Genomic DNA, 17439 nt, shown 5'->3' on the forward strand with positions numbered 1-17439 from the left:
TCGAGACAGAGGATGAACAGAAGCGGAGATAGAGCCGATCCCTGATGAATGCCAAGCTAAAAACTGTATGGTCATTATCCCTTACTGCTTATAAATATAACTAAAAAGACTGCTAAAATGAGAAATACGTGAAGGAATTATCACTCCAAAAATGAAGGGAAAAAGGAATCGTAGGAGGGGGGTTTAGAAGCCTAGGCTTTGAATGCTTTAATATCACCAAGCCAGAAGAAAACAAAATGTGATGACCTACAATGTCCCTACAGCTTAACAAAACATTACAATGACTGACAATTGTTATTAGTTGAGGCAACGAGGTGAGCTAAGTCTCTTCTGCTGCCACTCATCTCTGCTAGATGCCTGCCTGGTGGCCATGATCGTTACAGCATCATGTCTAAATTGTCGGACACTGTGGTTAGCCAATTTGAGTTCCATTAATCGAAAAAAAATTCCCCATCAGAATGATGGCTGGCATGGTAGGAGAAGTGGTGGTATACAATTTCTAATCACTAGAATGCATGCCTAAAGTCTGGATTCTATTCCAAAACTCTCCACAGTGTTCATATGGAGTGAGGGCATATGACGATGGTGATTCATCTGTTGGATGGAGACATTAAATCCTTGAGCAAAGCCCCTTGAATTTGAAAAAAAGTAAGCTATGTGCCAGCACTGGGTCTCAGCCTCTCCCTACATCATCATCATCATCATCATCATCATCATCATCATCATCATCATCATCATCATCATAGTCATCAACTCGCACAGAGATGCGCAAGTCGCCCCTGGGTATTCAAATAAGAAGACCTGCACCAAGCCAGCCGAACATGTCCTCAGACACACCTGGCATTAAAAACCATATACTAAATAAATAAATATATAAATAAACTCTGCTAGATGTCCCTACCACCACAATTAAAGTACAAAAAAACTACCCTGGCACCGAAGGGTACAACAGCTGGTCCAATATAGGCAACTGCCAATTAAATGTTTAAGTAAACATTCAGGGTCTCTCTTATAAACCCAGACCATCCAGCGGCGTTTTTACTCTCCGAGACCTAAGCAGCTGTACGGGAGGCAAGCGCATAATTCTTGACCTTGCAAGGAGCGTGCACGTGTTCGACCTAGCATCAATAGCCAGTCTGAATCTCAGCTGTTAACAAGGTGAGGCAGTTATCATTGCAACACTGTATTTTCATATGTAAAAATTATTTTAAGAACGAGTCTGCTCGATGGGGACGGGATGTTATATGTTCAGCAATTTCCTGGTGAAGTGTCACCTTCATGAGTACAGATTCATGTAATTGTAAATAAATGTGAAACTACTGGCTCAGTGCTCAATAAAATCTATGCGCGCACATGAACAGTTTTAACAGAGGAAAACCTACATGACATTGGTGCGAGTCTTGAACGGTCACCGAATAAATCACTCACAAAATTAGCACAATAATTAGGGGTTTCAGTTTTTTCTGCACACAGAGCTACAAAGATGCATACCTGCCCACTTTCAAAAAGAGAAATCTTGAGGCATAATGAGAGAAAGGACGGCAAGGGGAGAGATTATAAACAATACTCATACAAGTCAAATATATGTTATGATCACCCCTGAAATTAAATACTTACACAAAGTTACATCTTGATGAGTGCTCATCTTTTCACTTAACACTGGGAACACTTTCCGTGATCATATAATACAAGGAAATTAAGCAGAATATGCCTCCCTAAAAGACTGATAACATCGTTTCTTAGTTGAACTCATTACGAACACCACTATACTAAATCGCTTACAAATTCGTCACACAATTCCACGAGTTTCAGAACTACTGCCAATGTTACACCCACACACAAATAAAGCGTTTCAGCTGCTACGAAGCATGACACAGTTACTCCAGTTGTTACATATAAATTCATAGCCTGCTACTTGTTTGAGAACATCTCAGTGAATGAAGTAGCAGTTGAGGTCGTACAGGTGACAAAAGCATGGTGATAGTCAATGTGATTATCGATACATTTACCGGTCGAATTTCAAACACTGCATCTCGTAATACCAGCTACTATCGAAAGTCAAACAATTCCGATTTCACCGCAGAAAGTGAAACCAAGCGCGAATATTCAAAATCCGTACAATAACGATGTTCAACTGTAAAACGTACAACTGTAAAACACATTGAAAATCCATACATTTTACAAAAAAACGGAATACTTGGCAGGTATGAAGATTTTACACATCAAACCATGCAGGTTTACACGAGCCCATTGTTTAAAACCTGCTGATCCAGCCACAAGAGTCAGATATTTTGAGAGGTATCTTGCATCATTGAATGATCGTTCATTCAACCCTTAGCTTGTGTTCTGGTTTCATCTTAGTGGTCGTGCGAACAGTTATAACTCTCGCTATTGGTTGCAGAAAATCCTAATGGTGTTTATGAAGTCTCTCATTATGAAGGATGACACTTCCAGCATCTTTAATTTGGTAAGATTTCATATAAGATTGTATATGCGCTTAAAACAGGACGGCCGTACACGGCATAAGTTGGGCTGAGGCAGCTTCTGTAGCGCAGAGTACAAACACCATGGGTTCAGTGTGGGTTTATAAGAGAGACCATGAAGTAAAATCTTTAGACAGCAAAGGAATAAATTTCAATATCTATAATGGCAAGATAACACGAATGAAATGTCAATACCAAAATATATTGATTGTTTAATCCCGATCAACTGGTGGATAATGTCTTGCAATATACCACATTTTTCACTGAAAAAATTTGTACAAGATTGCAAAAAGAATGGTTAATTATACAGAAGTTTGCAAAAATGGTGAAGTATATAAAAATTTGTGAAAAAATGGTACAGTAAAATGACAACATTTTGTGACATGACATGACTGTGAAACACTGTCAAATCGTGCAACAGACATGAAAAACATTTATGTTTCTTCTACCTTACAATTTACAAAAATTTGTGAAAATAAGGGTTCCCTAGCTAGAAGGCATTTAGGTAAAGTAAGTCACCAACATCAACATAATATTTTTATGAAGTTACCACATTTCTCTTCAAATACCTGGAGAAATATTTAAAAAAATGACAAGATATTATACAGCGTAAATACAAATTCAGATATTATACAGCGTAAATACAAATTCCCATTTATGTATATATGGAATCAACAACTATGTATCTGAAAATGAAACAAATAAAAACACAAAAAACAAAAAAAGCCAACAACACACTGGATAAGAATTACGGTAGTTTGGACTCCTACATTCTCTGAGGACTCTAAGATTAAAGTGAAGACTGCAAAGGAGCAAAAGAGAGAGAGATCACAAACTCTTTGTCAAATTATCCCTTGAAATATAAGGATAGTGTGAAATAAAGAGAAGGGCCGTGAAAGGCGCAAATCGAAAGACTCCCTAAGGCTCGCATACCTAATATCGCTGCGAAAACAAGGATTGACTGATTGAGATCAACAGGAATTTGCACAGATTATCCATTAATCAGTAGTTCAAAAATCTAGTGAAACCAAAATGTATCTATTTCATTTTCCAACTTGTGCTAACAATGAAAATATAACACTCAGCTACACTACTTTCACATACCTACCTATTAATCATAAATAGTATACCTAATTAGTCTGCTTCGAGGGAGAAATTTTTGAAGATTGTTCAATATCTTCATTCATACTAAAGGTAATTATTAGGATAGATTATGTACTTAGACTTACAGCTTTGCTAGAGTTGCGTTCCTTGGCATCCCGATACTGCTCTAGAAGTGGTGCCCGATGTTTCTCCCATTGTGCTGCTAATCCAACCAGTCTCTGAGCACTGTTTTCCACCAACGACTGAAGTTTACTTAGATTTGAATCTGCTTCTGGTAATAAATCATATGTCCGTTTCTTTACAGCAACACGTTCTTCCAAGTCTTTCAATATTCGTTCTTCACCAGAACTCTCTTCAGAAACCTATCAAATAAGTAAAATTTTAAACTGTCAGTTTCCACCTGTTATTTTTGAAACATGAACATAATATTACAGTTATTCATGGACAATATTTATGTAATATGCAGCATCAAAATTATTTATAGTCCCTGAATCAAGATAATATAAAGTGAATTACATTACATAAAGGCCACAGAGTGAAGACCACCAAACCAGTGGTATACCCCATCTCTGACAATATAGTATTATTTTCTCAGCAAACACAGCCAACTACCTTGCCCATCAAGAAAAACAACATTATATACTGTAAATAGATAACTACATATGGTGACTTTCATGAATTGTTGCATTTCTTGTGTCAATCAGATAATTAAATAATGTCTATTATGGATCTGACACCTCTATCTTCCAATATGAAGTACAAATTACTGTAGTACTTTCCAATTTGCGAGCTTCAGTATTTCCTCCATACTCGCTTATTAATTCTTCTTATCTAATCATCTCTATTGAAATTATCCATTAGCACTACACTAAAATGGCTGCTACCCCCCCCCCCCCCCCACTTCTACATGTCAGAGCTTCAAGAAATGTACATGTCCTTAATAAAATTTTAAAAAAAAGATGTTATTTGTGTTACGTCCCAATAAACACTTTTACAGTTTCCGGAGACTGTGAAATGCTGGAATGTTGTCCCATAGGAGCTTTTTAAAATTTCAGTGAATCTACCAATGCCAGGCTAGGTATATGAGCACCTTCAAATACCACTGAGCTGAGCCAGGATTGAGCCTTCCAGCACTCTTCCATCTGAGCCACTCTGCCCGGTCTCACTTTGTGAATACTAATAAAATTTGTATAAAAATTTAATTCCAGCCACTTCTGGACCATACAGTGTTGCAAAAACAATCCTTTTCTACACATTTTTCCTCAGCCTTTTTCATTCGCAATCAGAAAACCTTAAAAACTTTCTGTGTCTTCCTCCTCTTCTTTCCTTAACTAAATATTATAATTAATAAGGCATCCATTCACATATTGGATTCTATTTTCTTTCTGCCACAAGTCTCATTGGTAGTACCTTCACCAATAGCTGGATCTTTGCAAGTCATTTCCAAGGAGTTGCTGGTCACTTGAATGAAACTCAGACACTTTCACTCTATGTCTCAAGGATTGCTAAAACTATTCTAAGCACATGTCAGTGAATGTCCATGATGTAGGGTACTGGCCTTAATCCCAGTGAAATTTTAACTATAATGTTTAATGGATCACTAGTGGACTGGGAAAGTGCAAGCCACCTGAGCACAAATAGGATCATGATACAGAATATGACAGACGTTCACTGTTACTCAATACAGACAAGCACACTGACCCTTGGAACACATACGCTAATGAACTAGAACATAACAGCAGAATTGCACACTACAATAATATAAGAACATTTAGATAGAGTATAAGAAAACTAAATTTTCCTAATTTCAACTTAGTCATTATACTGTAATAATAAAAAAACAGAATGAGAAATATGAGAAATGAAGAGTTATTGTAGGAGGAATAGTTTGAGCGATTAAATGAAGAGTGTTATACAAAGGTTAGAACGTATGACATTGATGAGTGATGACAGAACACAAAATCCAAGTAAAATATTATGAATGAAACCCTGATTATGAATCCAGGACTGGAATATAGTGACGGATAAAGAGTGGTGGAAAGATGTAGTATGAAGGAACCCTATTTATCCAAACCCATCTGCATTTGGATAAGGTGAAAGACATTATAATAATGAATGATGATCAGGTTTCAATGGAATACATTTTGTAACAAATTTATAGTTAAGTTCATGTAAAAGAAACTTGGAAAAACATTCATAAGAAACTGTTCAAAATTGTATACACTCTTTAAATCCATAAAATCAGAAATCTGAATTGTAGGATTAAGGTTCCCTGACAAGGCCATCATCACCAATATCAGAATGTGAGTAGAACGATTATCTTCAAATGCGTCAGTATTGCCAATTATGGGTTCTAAGAAGATAAAACTACCAATCCGTAAGCCCTGCTACAATGCTGGAACATCAAATATAACAAAGTTCCTTACTGCTGTAGAACTTTATGGTCAATTTTTTTTTTAACTGTTCTGTTCTTTTCCTTTTTGTTCAAAATACAGGTTAAAATCAGGCCTTATATGTTATATAAATGGCTAAATTTGTACACTCAACCGCACAATAATAGGTCATTACAGAAAATGACCAACTCTGAAATAGGATGATCATGCATGGTCATGAATATCCTGCCATTTCAAGAATGTATACAATTAAACCTTTTTTGCTGGCCAATTTTTGTGTAGTTAAGTGTACATATTTATGGAATGAAAATTCTCAAAATAAAGTAAAATAGGGTCTAACATTTTTTATAATAATGATTCAATGGTACAAAATAATGTAAAGAATATCTGTATACAGTAAAACCTTGATTATCCGTCCCTCGATTAACCGTTCTGCAGATTATCCATCGCCAAAAAAAATTATTTTTTAAAAGCAAAGTACAGTCGCTCCAAAACTGAATGAGCGTACTTTTGATGTCAACAACAACAACAACAACAATAATAATAATAATGATGCTATTGGTTTCATGTCCCACTAACCACTTTCATGATTTTCGGAGACGCCAAGGTGCCGAAATTTTGTCTCGCAGGAGTGTTTTTATGTGCCAGTAAATCTACCGATACGAGGCTTAAGTATTTCAGCACCTTCAAATACCACCGGACTGAGCTAGGATCAAACCTGCCAAGTTGGGGTCACAAGGCCACCACCTCAACCGTCTGAGCTACTCAGCCTGGCTTTTGACGTCAAGGTATCTTGATACAGTATTCTGTTTTGGAGCGACTGTACATTGATTCTCCGACTTCTGAGTCCACAATCTTAACGTACAGTAACTACTGTACGTACACGCGCATAAACCAGCAAATGGCATTGGAGACATGACTTCATTTTTTTTTACTACATAATTTTATGTTGTGTAAAATGATTTAACTTTTAACTGTTATGAAAGAAGAGGGATGCTATTCAAATTCAATAGTCACAAACTTTATTATCCATTCCATTGTTGACGAATAATGTACTGTAATGTGCCCTCTCCCAGCCCACAGAGCGCAGAGTACGGTATGCTGGTCATTTCTACTTCACAATGATACCAACAAGTTATTTGGTAACGTGTAACATCTCCGAGTACCGTACGTAGATCTTTCATTTCGTGCTCTGTCAAGGTTAAATATTTTCACCACAGGCTACTGCATCCTAAATGTTTCACAATGCACAAGAATCGTAAACCAGCCTAGCGGTCCGTCACAGTCAACCTCTGCTATTAGTAGACAGGTAGGCTACATTCTGTACTGTAGTGCAAAGTAAGGAAATGTGAGAGTGACTGATAAAGATGAACATTTATTTTCCGTTCTAACAGCCGAGAAATGTTGAGATCAAAATCTGCAGTAAAAATAAAACGTGTAGTTTTAACCATACAAAATGAAGTTAATGTAATTAAATGTACCAACTTCAGCTGAATCGTTAAATGTTCTTCCGTCGAGTCGCAAGTTTAAAAATTAGTCTGTCTGTTAGGTTATCAGCCCAGAGGCTGGTTGGATCCGCAAATTGCACCACCAAAGGTTATGCGGCTGTAAGGAAAACCCAAAAACCAATGGCAGCACCGTAATGAGGCGTACTAGGCAAGATGATGAGTGAGGTAGTTTGTCATTGCTTTCCTCACTGGGTCAGAAAGTACTATTGCAGCACGACTGACCCTATGAGCAGCACCTTTCATAACACTCAGATGCACTAGTCATGCTCTGAATGTCATTACTCAGCACTACCCATACCCCAGCAATTTCAATATTGTCACAGCCATGAATGTTGACTGGGACTTCGGTGGAAGCTACACTTTACTCTGGCCTGTGCCAAGAGATGGATGCAAAGTACTGTATCCATCAAGAAATGACAGCAGGCAGTTAAACATTAGAAGAAACGAAATTTGGATTAATAAAGGTCAGATAGGTAACCAGTTTGAAGTCAGAAGAGAACGACAATTTTTCAATAGAGTTAGACGTAAGAGTAAAATGTTATATACACATAAACAAACCCCATAACACTACAGCCCTTGAAGGGCCTTGGCCTACCAAGCGGCCGTCGCTCAGCCCGAAGGATTGTGGATTACGAGGTGTCGTATAGTCAGCACGATGAATCCTCTCGGCCGTTATTCTTAGCTTTCTAGACCGGGGCCGCTATCTCATCGTCAGATAGCCCGTCAATTCTAATCACGTACGCTAAGTAGACCTCGAACCAACCCACAAGTCCAGGTAAAAATCCTTAACCTAGCCAGGAATCGAACCCGGGGCCTCCGGGTAAGAGGCAGGCACACTACAGGTTATATATACGAGTATAGCCTATATAGTTTAAATGTTAAGCTCGAAAGAAACCAAGTGTTAACCAATGGACGTTGCGACATCATTGCGACTTTAAAGATAGAAGAGACTAACATTTTATCAGTAGAGCTTAAATGTACATTTTCTAAGAGTAATAAGAGACACACAGTTAATAACCCCTCGTAGTTCACTTAATAGTTTGTATTGTCGAGGGCAGATGTAATTTCAGGCCGGGTCATGGATTTTATTAGATACAAGGCTCCTCGGTTGTATCATTAGCATACTAACCTTAAGTTTACAAGGCGTTGGGTTCGATCCCCGGCGGGTCGTGATTTTAACTGCGTATGATTATGTTTTGTGGCTTGAGAACTAAGTGTTTCCGTCGTAATAAACTTCTCTTCATCTACATCAACAAGGGCTTAGATTTAATTTTCGGCTGGGTCTTAAATTTAACTGTGCATGATTACGTTTTCTGGCTTGCGAACTATGTGTTTTCGTCGTGTTAATCCAAATATATTGAGAAAAAGGTTAAGGAGGAGAAGAAGAAAGAGAAATAACAGGTCCTGTACGCTACATTCCGTGTTTGACACAATTGTAATGCATGAGGTCTTAAGTTACAAGTTGTCAGCCTATGAGAGAGCCCTCTAGTTAAGTCTAAACGAATAAAGTATAGCAGCTATCTTGCATAGTAGCCTTGTTCCGAATGTTAAGCTAATAAAAACTAATAGCTTATGAGTTACAAGTTGTAAACCCTGTAGTAGCTCTGCAGAGTTAGACTTATGCCAGACTCAGCTATAGACCCCTTTGTGCCAACAGATGCAGAGTTGTATTCAAAGAGTCGAAGTGTGTGCGGGTCAGATATTTCATTCATGTCAATTGTAACGGCATGCATCTCTGCGACAGCTGAGTTGCTTACATAGCGTAACCGGCTACACTGTCAGCAGATTCCTGAAGCCTCGTGGTTGTGAGTAGAAGATTGTTCTCGAGTCACTAAACCTTCGATTCCCTATTCAAAAATGTTAAACAACTATAATTAATGCCAGACTCGGCTTGAGGTCCTCTTGTCGCTTATACCACGCTCGGAAGTTAAAAGCCCTCGAGCACCCCTTTTTTAGTCGTTTCTTACAGCAGTATTCCATCACCCTCCCACATCACTCCACCGAGAGTTGCAAGTTAGGAGGGCATCCGGTTAGGAGGATAGAACCTCGAATTAGGGTAATTCCAGGCTGGGTCATGGATTTTATTAGATACAAGGCAAAAAGCCCTAGCACAGCCTCCACCGGGTTAGTGCCATAAGAGCCCATGTATACGCATGCTTCTACTTACTTGTGTTAGGTCACTCACTTTTATCTATCCTATCCGACCTTCCTCGGTTAACTCTTGTTCTTTTCCGACCCTTACGCTATTAGGTTTACGAAGGCTAAGGAATCTTTAATTTTCACGCCTTTCGTAGCCTTTGTCTTTCTTTGGCTGATACCTTGCGCGGTCGCTCATCTCCACTGGACCTAAGGTTGCCTTTCAGCCTTACGTCTCAATGAATGAAGCATGTTATGTATTAAGGCTTACACCATCGCCTAGGAGGTTAACGCGTGGTCAGCGCAACGTCAGGCCTGCAGGGGTATCGAACGTAAAGTGTAAGTAAGGATTTTATTCGGGAATTCTGATAATACGCGAAATGCTGCAGAGCTATATTCCGGCACCACATTAATTTTACGTATTACATTGGGTATTCAGTACAAGGATAGGTAAGGTCTTCCTGCGTGATTGTACCTAAGATGCAAACTTGTAGGGAAAAAATACTTTGTATTCTATGTGTTAGCAAATACATCGAAAGCTAGTCAACTTGCACGTGCAGTTATTTCTTCTATGTTATGCTAGGCTCTCCGTTTTTAGAACTTCGAAGATGCTCCCCAATATTACGCTGTCTGTAAATAAAGCATTTGTATTACACCTCACACCATATCCCTAGTCCTTCCACCAATCTCAGCATCAAAGTCCCTGGATCATGTCTTATCTCGTCTAGTTGGGTTGAGCGTAAGATCGAATCTCAAATTTGAGACTGTAACGCCCTTGTAAAGTTAAGCCTGGCGTCATATGCATGGGTTAACCTAGCACTCTTAACCATAATCAGGTAAGCAGCTAAGTCTTAAGAAGTTAACGATAGGCCATGTAAGGCGAGGTACTGGTATCCCCCGATCCAGAGTCTGTAGCTCTTGAATACTGTCATTAAGGCAGTAGAGGTGGGATCCCTCGCTGAGTCCAAGGGAAAAATCAACCCTGGATGGTAAGCAGGTTAAGAAAGAAAGAAGAAAACTAGAGAATGCGTCTATAAGGCTCTGTATATGTCTAATTACCTCAGTGTCCTAGCACAGCTCTCTCCTGAGTTAGCCCATCCCTGTTAGTTACCCTTACGACTAGCAGTATACCATTAATAAAAATCTACCCCTCCACCCTACCTCATAAAACAATTCAGATCTAAGTAGAGTAACGTTATCTTGGTAGCAAGAGCTGTAGTTCCGTCATCGCGAACAAGCTATGACCTGTAGCTGAAGACTCCGCGTTCTCTCTCAAGTCAAGTGTCTCGCATCATAACACATTGTCAACATTTTTTAGTACTACACCAGGTAGGGGAAAATACAGCTTAGCTCGCAAAGTCATTCTTTTTCTGCTGAGATGAACATGTCTCCACATTTACTGTAGTCAGTACACATCGTACACATATTTCAATCAGGGTGAGGATATTTGAATTGCACTTAAGCTCTTTAGTTTTGAGTTTATGTCAACTCCACGTTCGAATCCTTAGGAGTAGCATTTACTCTGCTCCTCTAGGGCTGAAGTACTCCCTACAAGAGTTAGCCAAGCAGGTTGGATAGACGATAGCTTAGCACACAACATGCCTACACCCAGCTAAAAAACCCGAGTTCGCTAATGCAGGCACAACATCACAGGTTGCTCGGCTCCTACCTAAGGCAAGGGTGCCCCTGGAGGAGCTTTACTCTGCTAGAACCTTACCACATCAGAATGAAGTGTCCTACAAGAGTTGGCCAAACCTAAGTTCGCCATTGCAGACACAACAACAGCACAGGTTGCTCGGTGCCCCTGGAGGAGCTTTACTCTGATCACCCCCCCCCCCCCCCCATCGGAATAAAGTGACCTACAGGAGTTGGCCAAGGGAGGTTATACACAACAGCTTAGCATACATCATACCTAGCCTCAGCTAATGACCCCTAGTTCGGTAACACTTTCTCTTTCCAGTCAGGTATCCCTTTTAGTAGCCTCTTTCGACAGTATTCCATAAGATAACGACATCCTATTTTCTGAAGGTGTCCGAGGACGTAGCGCGTAGCTAGAGGTAGATTGCGCATGGCGGCCATCTTGCGCGGTAGCCCTAGAGGTAGATTGCGCGCGGCGGCCATCTTGCGCGGTAGCCCTAGAGGTAGATTGCGCGCGGCGGCCATCTTGCGCATTAGCCCCTGGCCCAGAGTCCCCTTTTTATCACTACTTTCTGCTCATTTTCACTTAAAACGTTCGTACGTTGATATTATAAGTACAACTAACTTCACTGACTCCTATTCATACTAACCATGAAGCTTGGCAATCCATAGCTTAGGCTTACAAGATGCAAAGAAAAGACGTGTACTACAGTTCGTTAGCATGTGCTTTCTATCTTCCTCACCCCCCGACACCTGCTTCAAGGTTAACGGCAGCAAATGAGAAATCTGGCAACTTATTCTTAGTGATTTTTAGAACCCAGGCCTATATCTCCCCTGCATTCCTATTGGTTATCGCGGCAATGGGCATAGTTTCTGACCATTTCGCAAGTTCCACATGGCTAAGCTGGTAATGAGTATATTTTCCATTTTAATCCTCTTTATGCTACAGGTAATGAAGAAAAGAAATGCAGGTTCGAAGTTGCAGTAATGCGCGCATGGGAAAGTATCTGGGGTATTACGTGTGAGTGATAAAGGTGCAGTAGCAACACTAGCACATCTAAACGTAAACAATTTCTTTCCCTGTGAGAATTTTATTTCACGTCTCCTCATCCTTGTGCTACATTCCAATAATGCAATGTAATAATTACAAGTGGCATGAGAATACAATGCTTAGCTTGTATAACGATAAAAAAAAAATTATTTTCAACTTTATGCCAACACGTGGCATTGCAATGCCTCTGTGTGCGTGTCAGGCTCCCTCCCACTAACACCCAACTGATTATCAACATTCGTTAAACTTCGTAGACGATCGGGATCTTTTGGCTGGTTGTTTGGTGGCATAATGTGTATCACCTGCCAAGTTGGCTGTTTCCTGCACAGAGTTGGGAAGTTTATGTTTTGTAATATTTTATTCACCTCACTAATAATGGACACTGAAAATCTTACCAGTTTAGTTCAAAAACGTAATTTCCTCTACGACAAGACCCATGTGTATTACAACAACAACAACAACAACAACAACAACAACAACTTAAGAGACAATGCCTGGAAGGAAATAAGTAAGGTAATGAAAAATCAAACAGGTTACAATATTCTATTTCGTGGTTGATTAGGCCTATACTTAATTTATTTCGCAATTATTGCTGACCTTATTTCAGAATCATATTATCATGTTGGAGTCCATATACAGTACGATAATTGACATCGCTTTGAATGTACATATCTTTAAGTGTTTATTATACAGTATTTACCATGAACAATTTTATAAGTGGCATTCCCTACGATTGTCGCACATTTGTTCCTAACAAACAGTGATACATAAGAAGCTGCTCTGTTGTAGACTATTACATTTTACGGTTTTTCATTAATGTTGAGGCCACCTCAATTAATGACTTCATCCTGATGCGGCACGCAACTTACTGCAATTGAAGTTTTATTAAACCATCCATTGCGTGCTTTATGTTTCCCGCATAAAATGCCTTTCAATTCTATTCCGCTAGATGAGAACGGTGGAGTGAAAATTTCGACTGATGGGTTCGATTCGATTCTACATGGTGAGAGTGAGCATCTGGTGTTCGTGTTGTCATAGCATGACGTTGTATGGCCTTGGGAAGCCCGGACAGGCTCTGTGACACCAGAGACCCACCGCAACTACGCTAACAATCTAACACAGGATGCAACTTACGCAGAGACTGGAGGGTTCTAACCATGAGCTGCATTGAGTGGACATTTTATATCTCAAGGGGCTCTAAAATCTGAACTGTTCAACGAGGAAATATATTTACAACAGAACACTTTAAGTGGGAAAAATATACATATATCTTAACACGTTGGGTGCCACGTGCCGCCATATGGCGTCACGGTGGTCTACAAATTTGAGATGGCGTGACGCCATATGGCGGCACACCGTTCTTGAAATCAGAGTTGGCGTGACGCAATATGGCGGCACAGTTGAGTTTCAGGCGATGCGCCGTAGATAATCAGCTGTGACATCTATGCGCGTAAAATTGGTACTACGTGAAGGGCGAACTTCAGGGTCTATTCCAGCTATGTATTTTTACTGTATGCCACCATGTGGCGCCACAGTATTCTTCCGAAGCCACTGACTGGCCAGTGGTCTTTGTCACAGGTGAAAGCGCGCCAGGCTTTGTTTATTCCGCGTTTACGTACGTATTATCACTCAGTTTATATAGTTGTGCAAAAATATAAAAAAATGGAAGATATTGGTAATAAACTTACGAGGGAACACATACATGTGTTACACTCTGATTCGGTTGAAATTTGGTAGGAATATTCGTGGGAGGCAGTAGAATGCCAAGGTGAAAACTGCATGTACCCAGCGCAAGTTTAAATGCCAAAATTGAGCAAATAAATAGTGATAAAATTAGAAGTACCACGGGAGTATCGGGGTGTGGCGGAGAGGTAGGGAGGAGCGAAGCATCGGACGTGAACCAACCGGGCTGCGTCGAGCGTAGCGTACAGTTAGCGCGTTTCCCTTAACTTCCCGATCAGATGTGCAAAACGTAAATATGAAAACAGCACATGAAACAAGTGTACAAAGGACGATGTTTGAACAACAATGCCAATAAGGTTTCAAAAATTACAACGAGTAACAAGAACTCGGGCATGCCGAGACGCATATTTTCATTGTTTAGAGTTATCAGAAAACTGTTCACAACAATATGTAATGCAATATAAGTACTTGTTTTGCATTTTACTAGGTTTTCATAAATACTGCGTTAATTTGAATTAGGAAATAAATATCCCGTATTGGAAATTCGTATTGAACATTCCATGTCAAAAAATTCTGTGACACCATATGGCGTCACGCTATATTTTATCTTTCCTAAAAATTGAAGTGACACCATATGGCGTCACACATGACCATGGTATGGTGAGATAAAATTTACTTAGTACATCATATAAATACATCCCAAGATTATATAAACAGTCTACAACGCGTACAATTGCTTTGGCACCAGCGGAATGCAATTCAAAAACATGCCTGGCACCAGTGGAATAGCGTGCTACAATCGGCTCGGCACTCAACGTGTTAATGCAACTAATCAAGGGAACAAGATTATCACACTTCTTAGGCAGGAAAACTTCTTATGTGGGAACTTCTTAACCGAGTTTCACCATATTAACATTTTTAGGATACTGGTGACAGGAAAATGTTGATTATTACTATACAATCTTCCTGCAACAGCTGCAGATTGCCCAAAGACAAAGAGTACCTTAACAACAATAATGGATGTGGATACAATAGATAATGTGATCGTATGATGTTAAATGTAGGCAATCGAGTGAGGCATGTCAAACATTTATTTGAGGTCTGCAAGCATGGTTCATGAAGATCATGATGGACTTTTTGAGTGTGCTAATCGCGATGTTACAGATAAAATCTTTATTCAGCCCAAAGGTATTGCAGAAGTTGACAAAAATGGTAGGTATGGTTCCTCGAGCACATAACCGTTTCTTCATAAATTTTTCTTTTTCCTGCATCGACCTCTTCCGGCTGGTTTTTGTTGGTCTCAAATCTAATTGTTGGATCAATGATGTGACCTTCAGAACTTGATGGCTTAAAAGCAATAATGTCAATGCGGCGGTTGCTTGATTCTGATGCCTCGATCTTTCTATTGAATTTTGGACATTGCCATTTCTAACACTGCACAGAAGAGCTTTGATGAAATGGAGTCACATTGACTTTACACCACGCTGAATGGGAAAATCTTCAGTTGTTTCAATGACACTAACAAAAGCAGATGATGATTCGTATATTATGTCCTTATGTATGTTGATGTAGGCTGCTTCTACTCCCTGTTCAGCTAATGCCTAAAGGACAGATGAGTGGCTAACAGAATCAAATGCCTTTTTGAAATCAACAAATGCTAAGCAGAGGGGCAGTTGGTATTCATTCATTCATTCATTCATTCATTCATTCATTCATTCATTCATTTGGCTGATTACTTCTCATAGAGCAAGTATGTGCTCAATGGTGCTAAAACCACTGCAGAAACCCGCCTGTTCGATAGCTTGGGCTAAGTCGAGAGTTGAGCTGGTTCTATTAGTCAGTACCTTGGTAAAGACTTTGTACAAGAACGCTGATAGGACGATAGTTCATTATGTTGTGGATACTACCTTTCATGTGAAGTAGGATTATCTTTGCTTTGTTCCAAGATTGGGGAATTGATCCTCGTTGGAAAAAAGAAGTAAACATGTTAGCCAAATAATTAGCAGTTGCCTCCCCAGCAAGTTTCAGAATGTTAACTGTTAGTCCATCATCTCCTGCAGCTGTATCCTTTTTCATATTATCTATAGCACTTTTGACTTCAGAAGGTAGGACATCTGGGACATGTGAAGTTGAACCAAGGATGGGCATAGTTGTAGATTCTTCGGTTTTGCTGTATAATGAAGTATAGAAGTTTCTAATGAATTTTAGCAGTTCATTGGTATGTGAATGACTATCTTCCCAAAGTCCTCACCACTTGGAGGTCACAGCACCCAAAGTCCAAGAGTGAGCACTTTCTGCTGCATCACGACAATGCATCTGCACACAGGGCTGCCAGAACAATGGACTTTTTGGAAAGGAAAAAAGTGCAAGTGTTACCTCATCCCCCATGTTCACCTGACCTGGCCCCATGTGACTTCTTTCTGTTCCCTAAGACCAAGGAAAAAATATATGTGCAGCAGTTTACGTCAGATGAAGAGGTCATTGCAGTGTACGAGAGTGCACTAAGTGACATCCCGAAAGAAGCTTGGACTGAAAGGTTTTCTAAGTGGTTTCAGAGAATGGAAAAATGTATACATGCTAATGGAGAGTACTTTGAACAGCTGTAATTGTTGTTTCGCAAATAAAATATTTTTCTCACACTCTGCTAAAATCTTTCAGCATAGCCCTCGTATCATTATGCTTCTTTACATCTGCTTTCATTTGTTTCCTTAATGACTTACATAGCTCGGTGTACTCTACCCTATCAGTGTTAGTGTCAGTTTTCATCTCTCTCCTCTTCTTTAATAAGGCTCTTGTTTCATCAGTGAATTTCTTGGACAAAGAATTTTTCTTGCAAGTAGCACCAATTTTTTGAGCTGTTCAGGTAGATCATCATCTTTGACATCAATCGGATTTCTTTGAAGAGCTTGCAGAAATTCATCTTTGTTTGCCTCCAGGTTTTAAGATCAATTATTGTTCTATCTTTCACTAGTTTTTGCCCCTCCATGCGTGTATTCAGAACAATTCTTGCTCTTACTAGTCGGTGATCACTACCTGTGTTTAACTTATTTAGTACTGAAACATCTTTAACTATACGAGGAGTGTTTGAGAGTATGAAGTCAATTTCATTGGTGACCTCAAAATTTGGGCTCCTCCATGTCCATTTCTGATGATGATGCTATTTGCTTTACGTCCCACTAACTACTCTTTTACGGTTTTCGGAGACGCCGAGGTGCCGGAATTTAGCCCCGCGGGAGTTCTTTTACGTGCCAGTAAATCTACCGACACGAGGCTGACATATATGAGCACCTTCAAATACCACCGGACTGAGCCAGGATCGAACCTGCCAAGTTGGGGTCAGAGGGCCAGCGCCTCAACCGTCTGAGCCACTCAGCCCGGCATGTCCATTTCTGACTGGGATGTTTTCTTGAAGTAGATGTTCATGATGGGCATCTTCATACATT

General features: G+C 39.7%; 1 protein-coding gene across 1 annotated transcript in view; it reads right to left on the reverse strand.

Annotated features, from left to right (window-relative positions):
- Window positions 1-17439, reverse strand: part of LOC136875768 (coiled-coil domain-containing protein 22 homolog) — a 111031-nt gene that overhangs the window by 57851 nt on the left and 35741 nt on the right. The window contains exon 7 of the mRNA XM_067149359.2: window positions 3713-3949. Within this exon, the coding sequence (XP_067005460.2) occupies window positions 3713-3949 (237 nt within the window). The remainder of the gene's footprint in view (window positions 1-3712; window positions 3950-17439) is intronic.

Source organism: Anabrus simplex, chromosome 1 (assembly GCF_040414725.1).
Source record: "Anabrus simplex isolate iqAnaSimp1 chromosome 1, ASM4041472v1, whole genome shotgun sequence".
NCBI classification, from domain to species: Eukaryota; Metazoa; Arthropoda; class Insecta; order Orthoptera; family Tettigoniidae; genus Anabrus; species Anabrus simplex.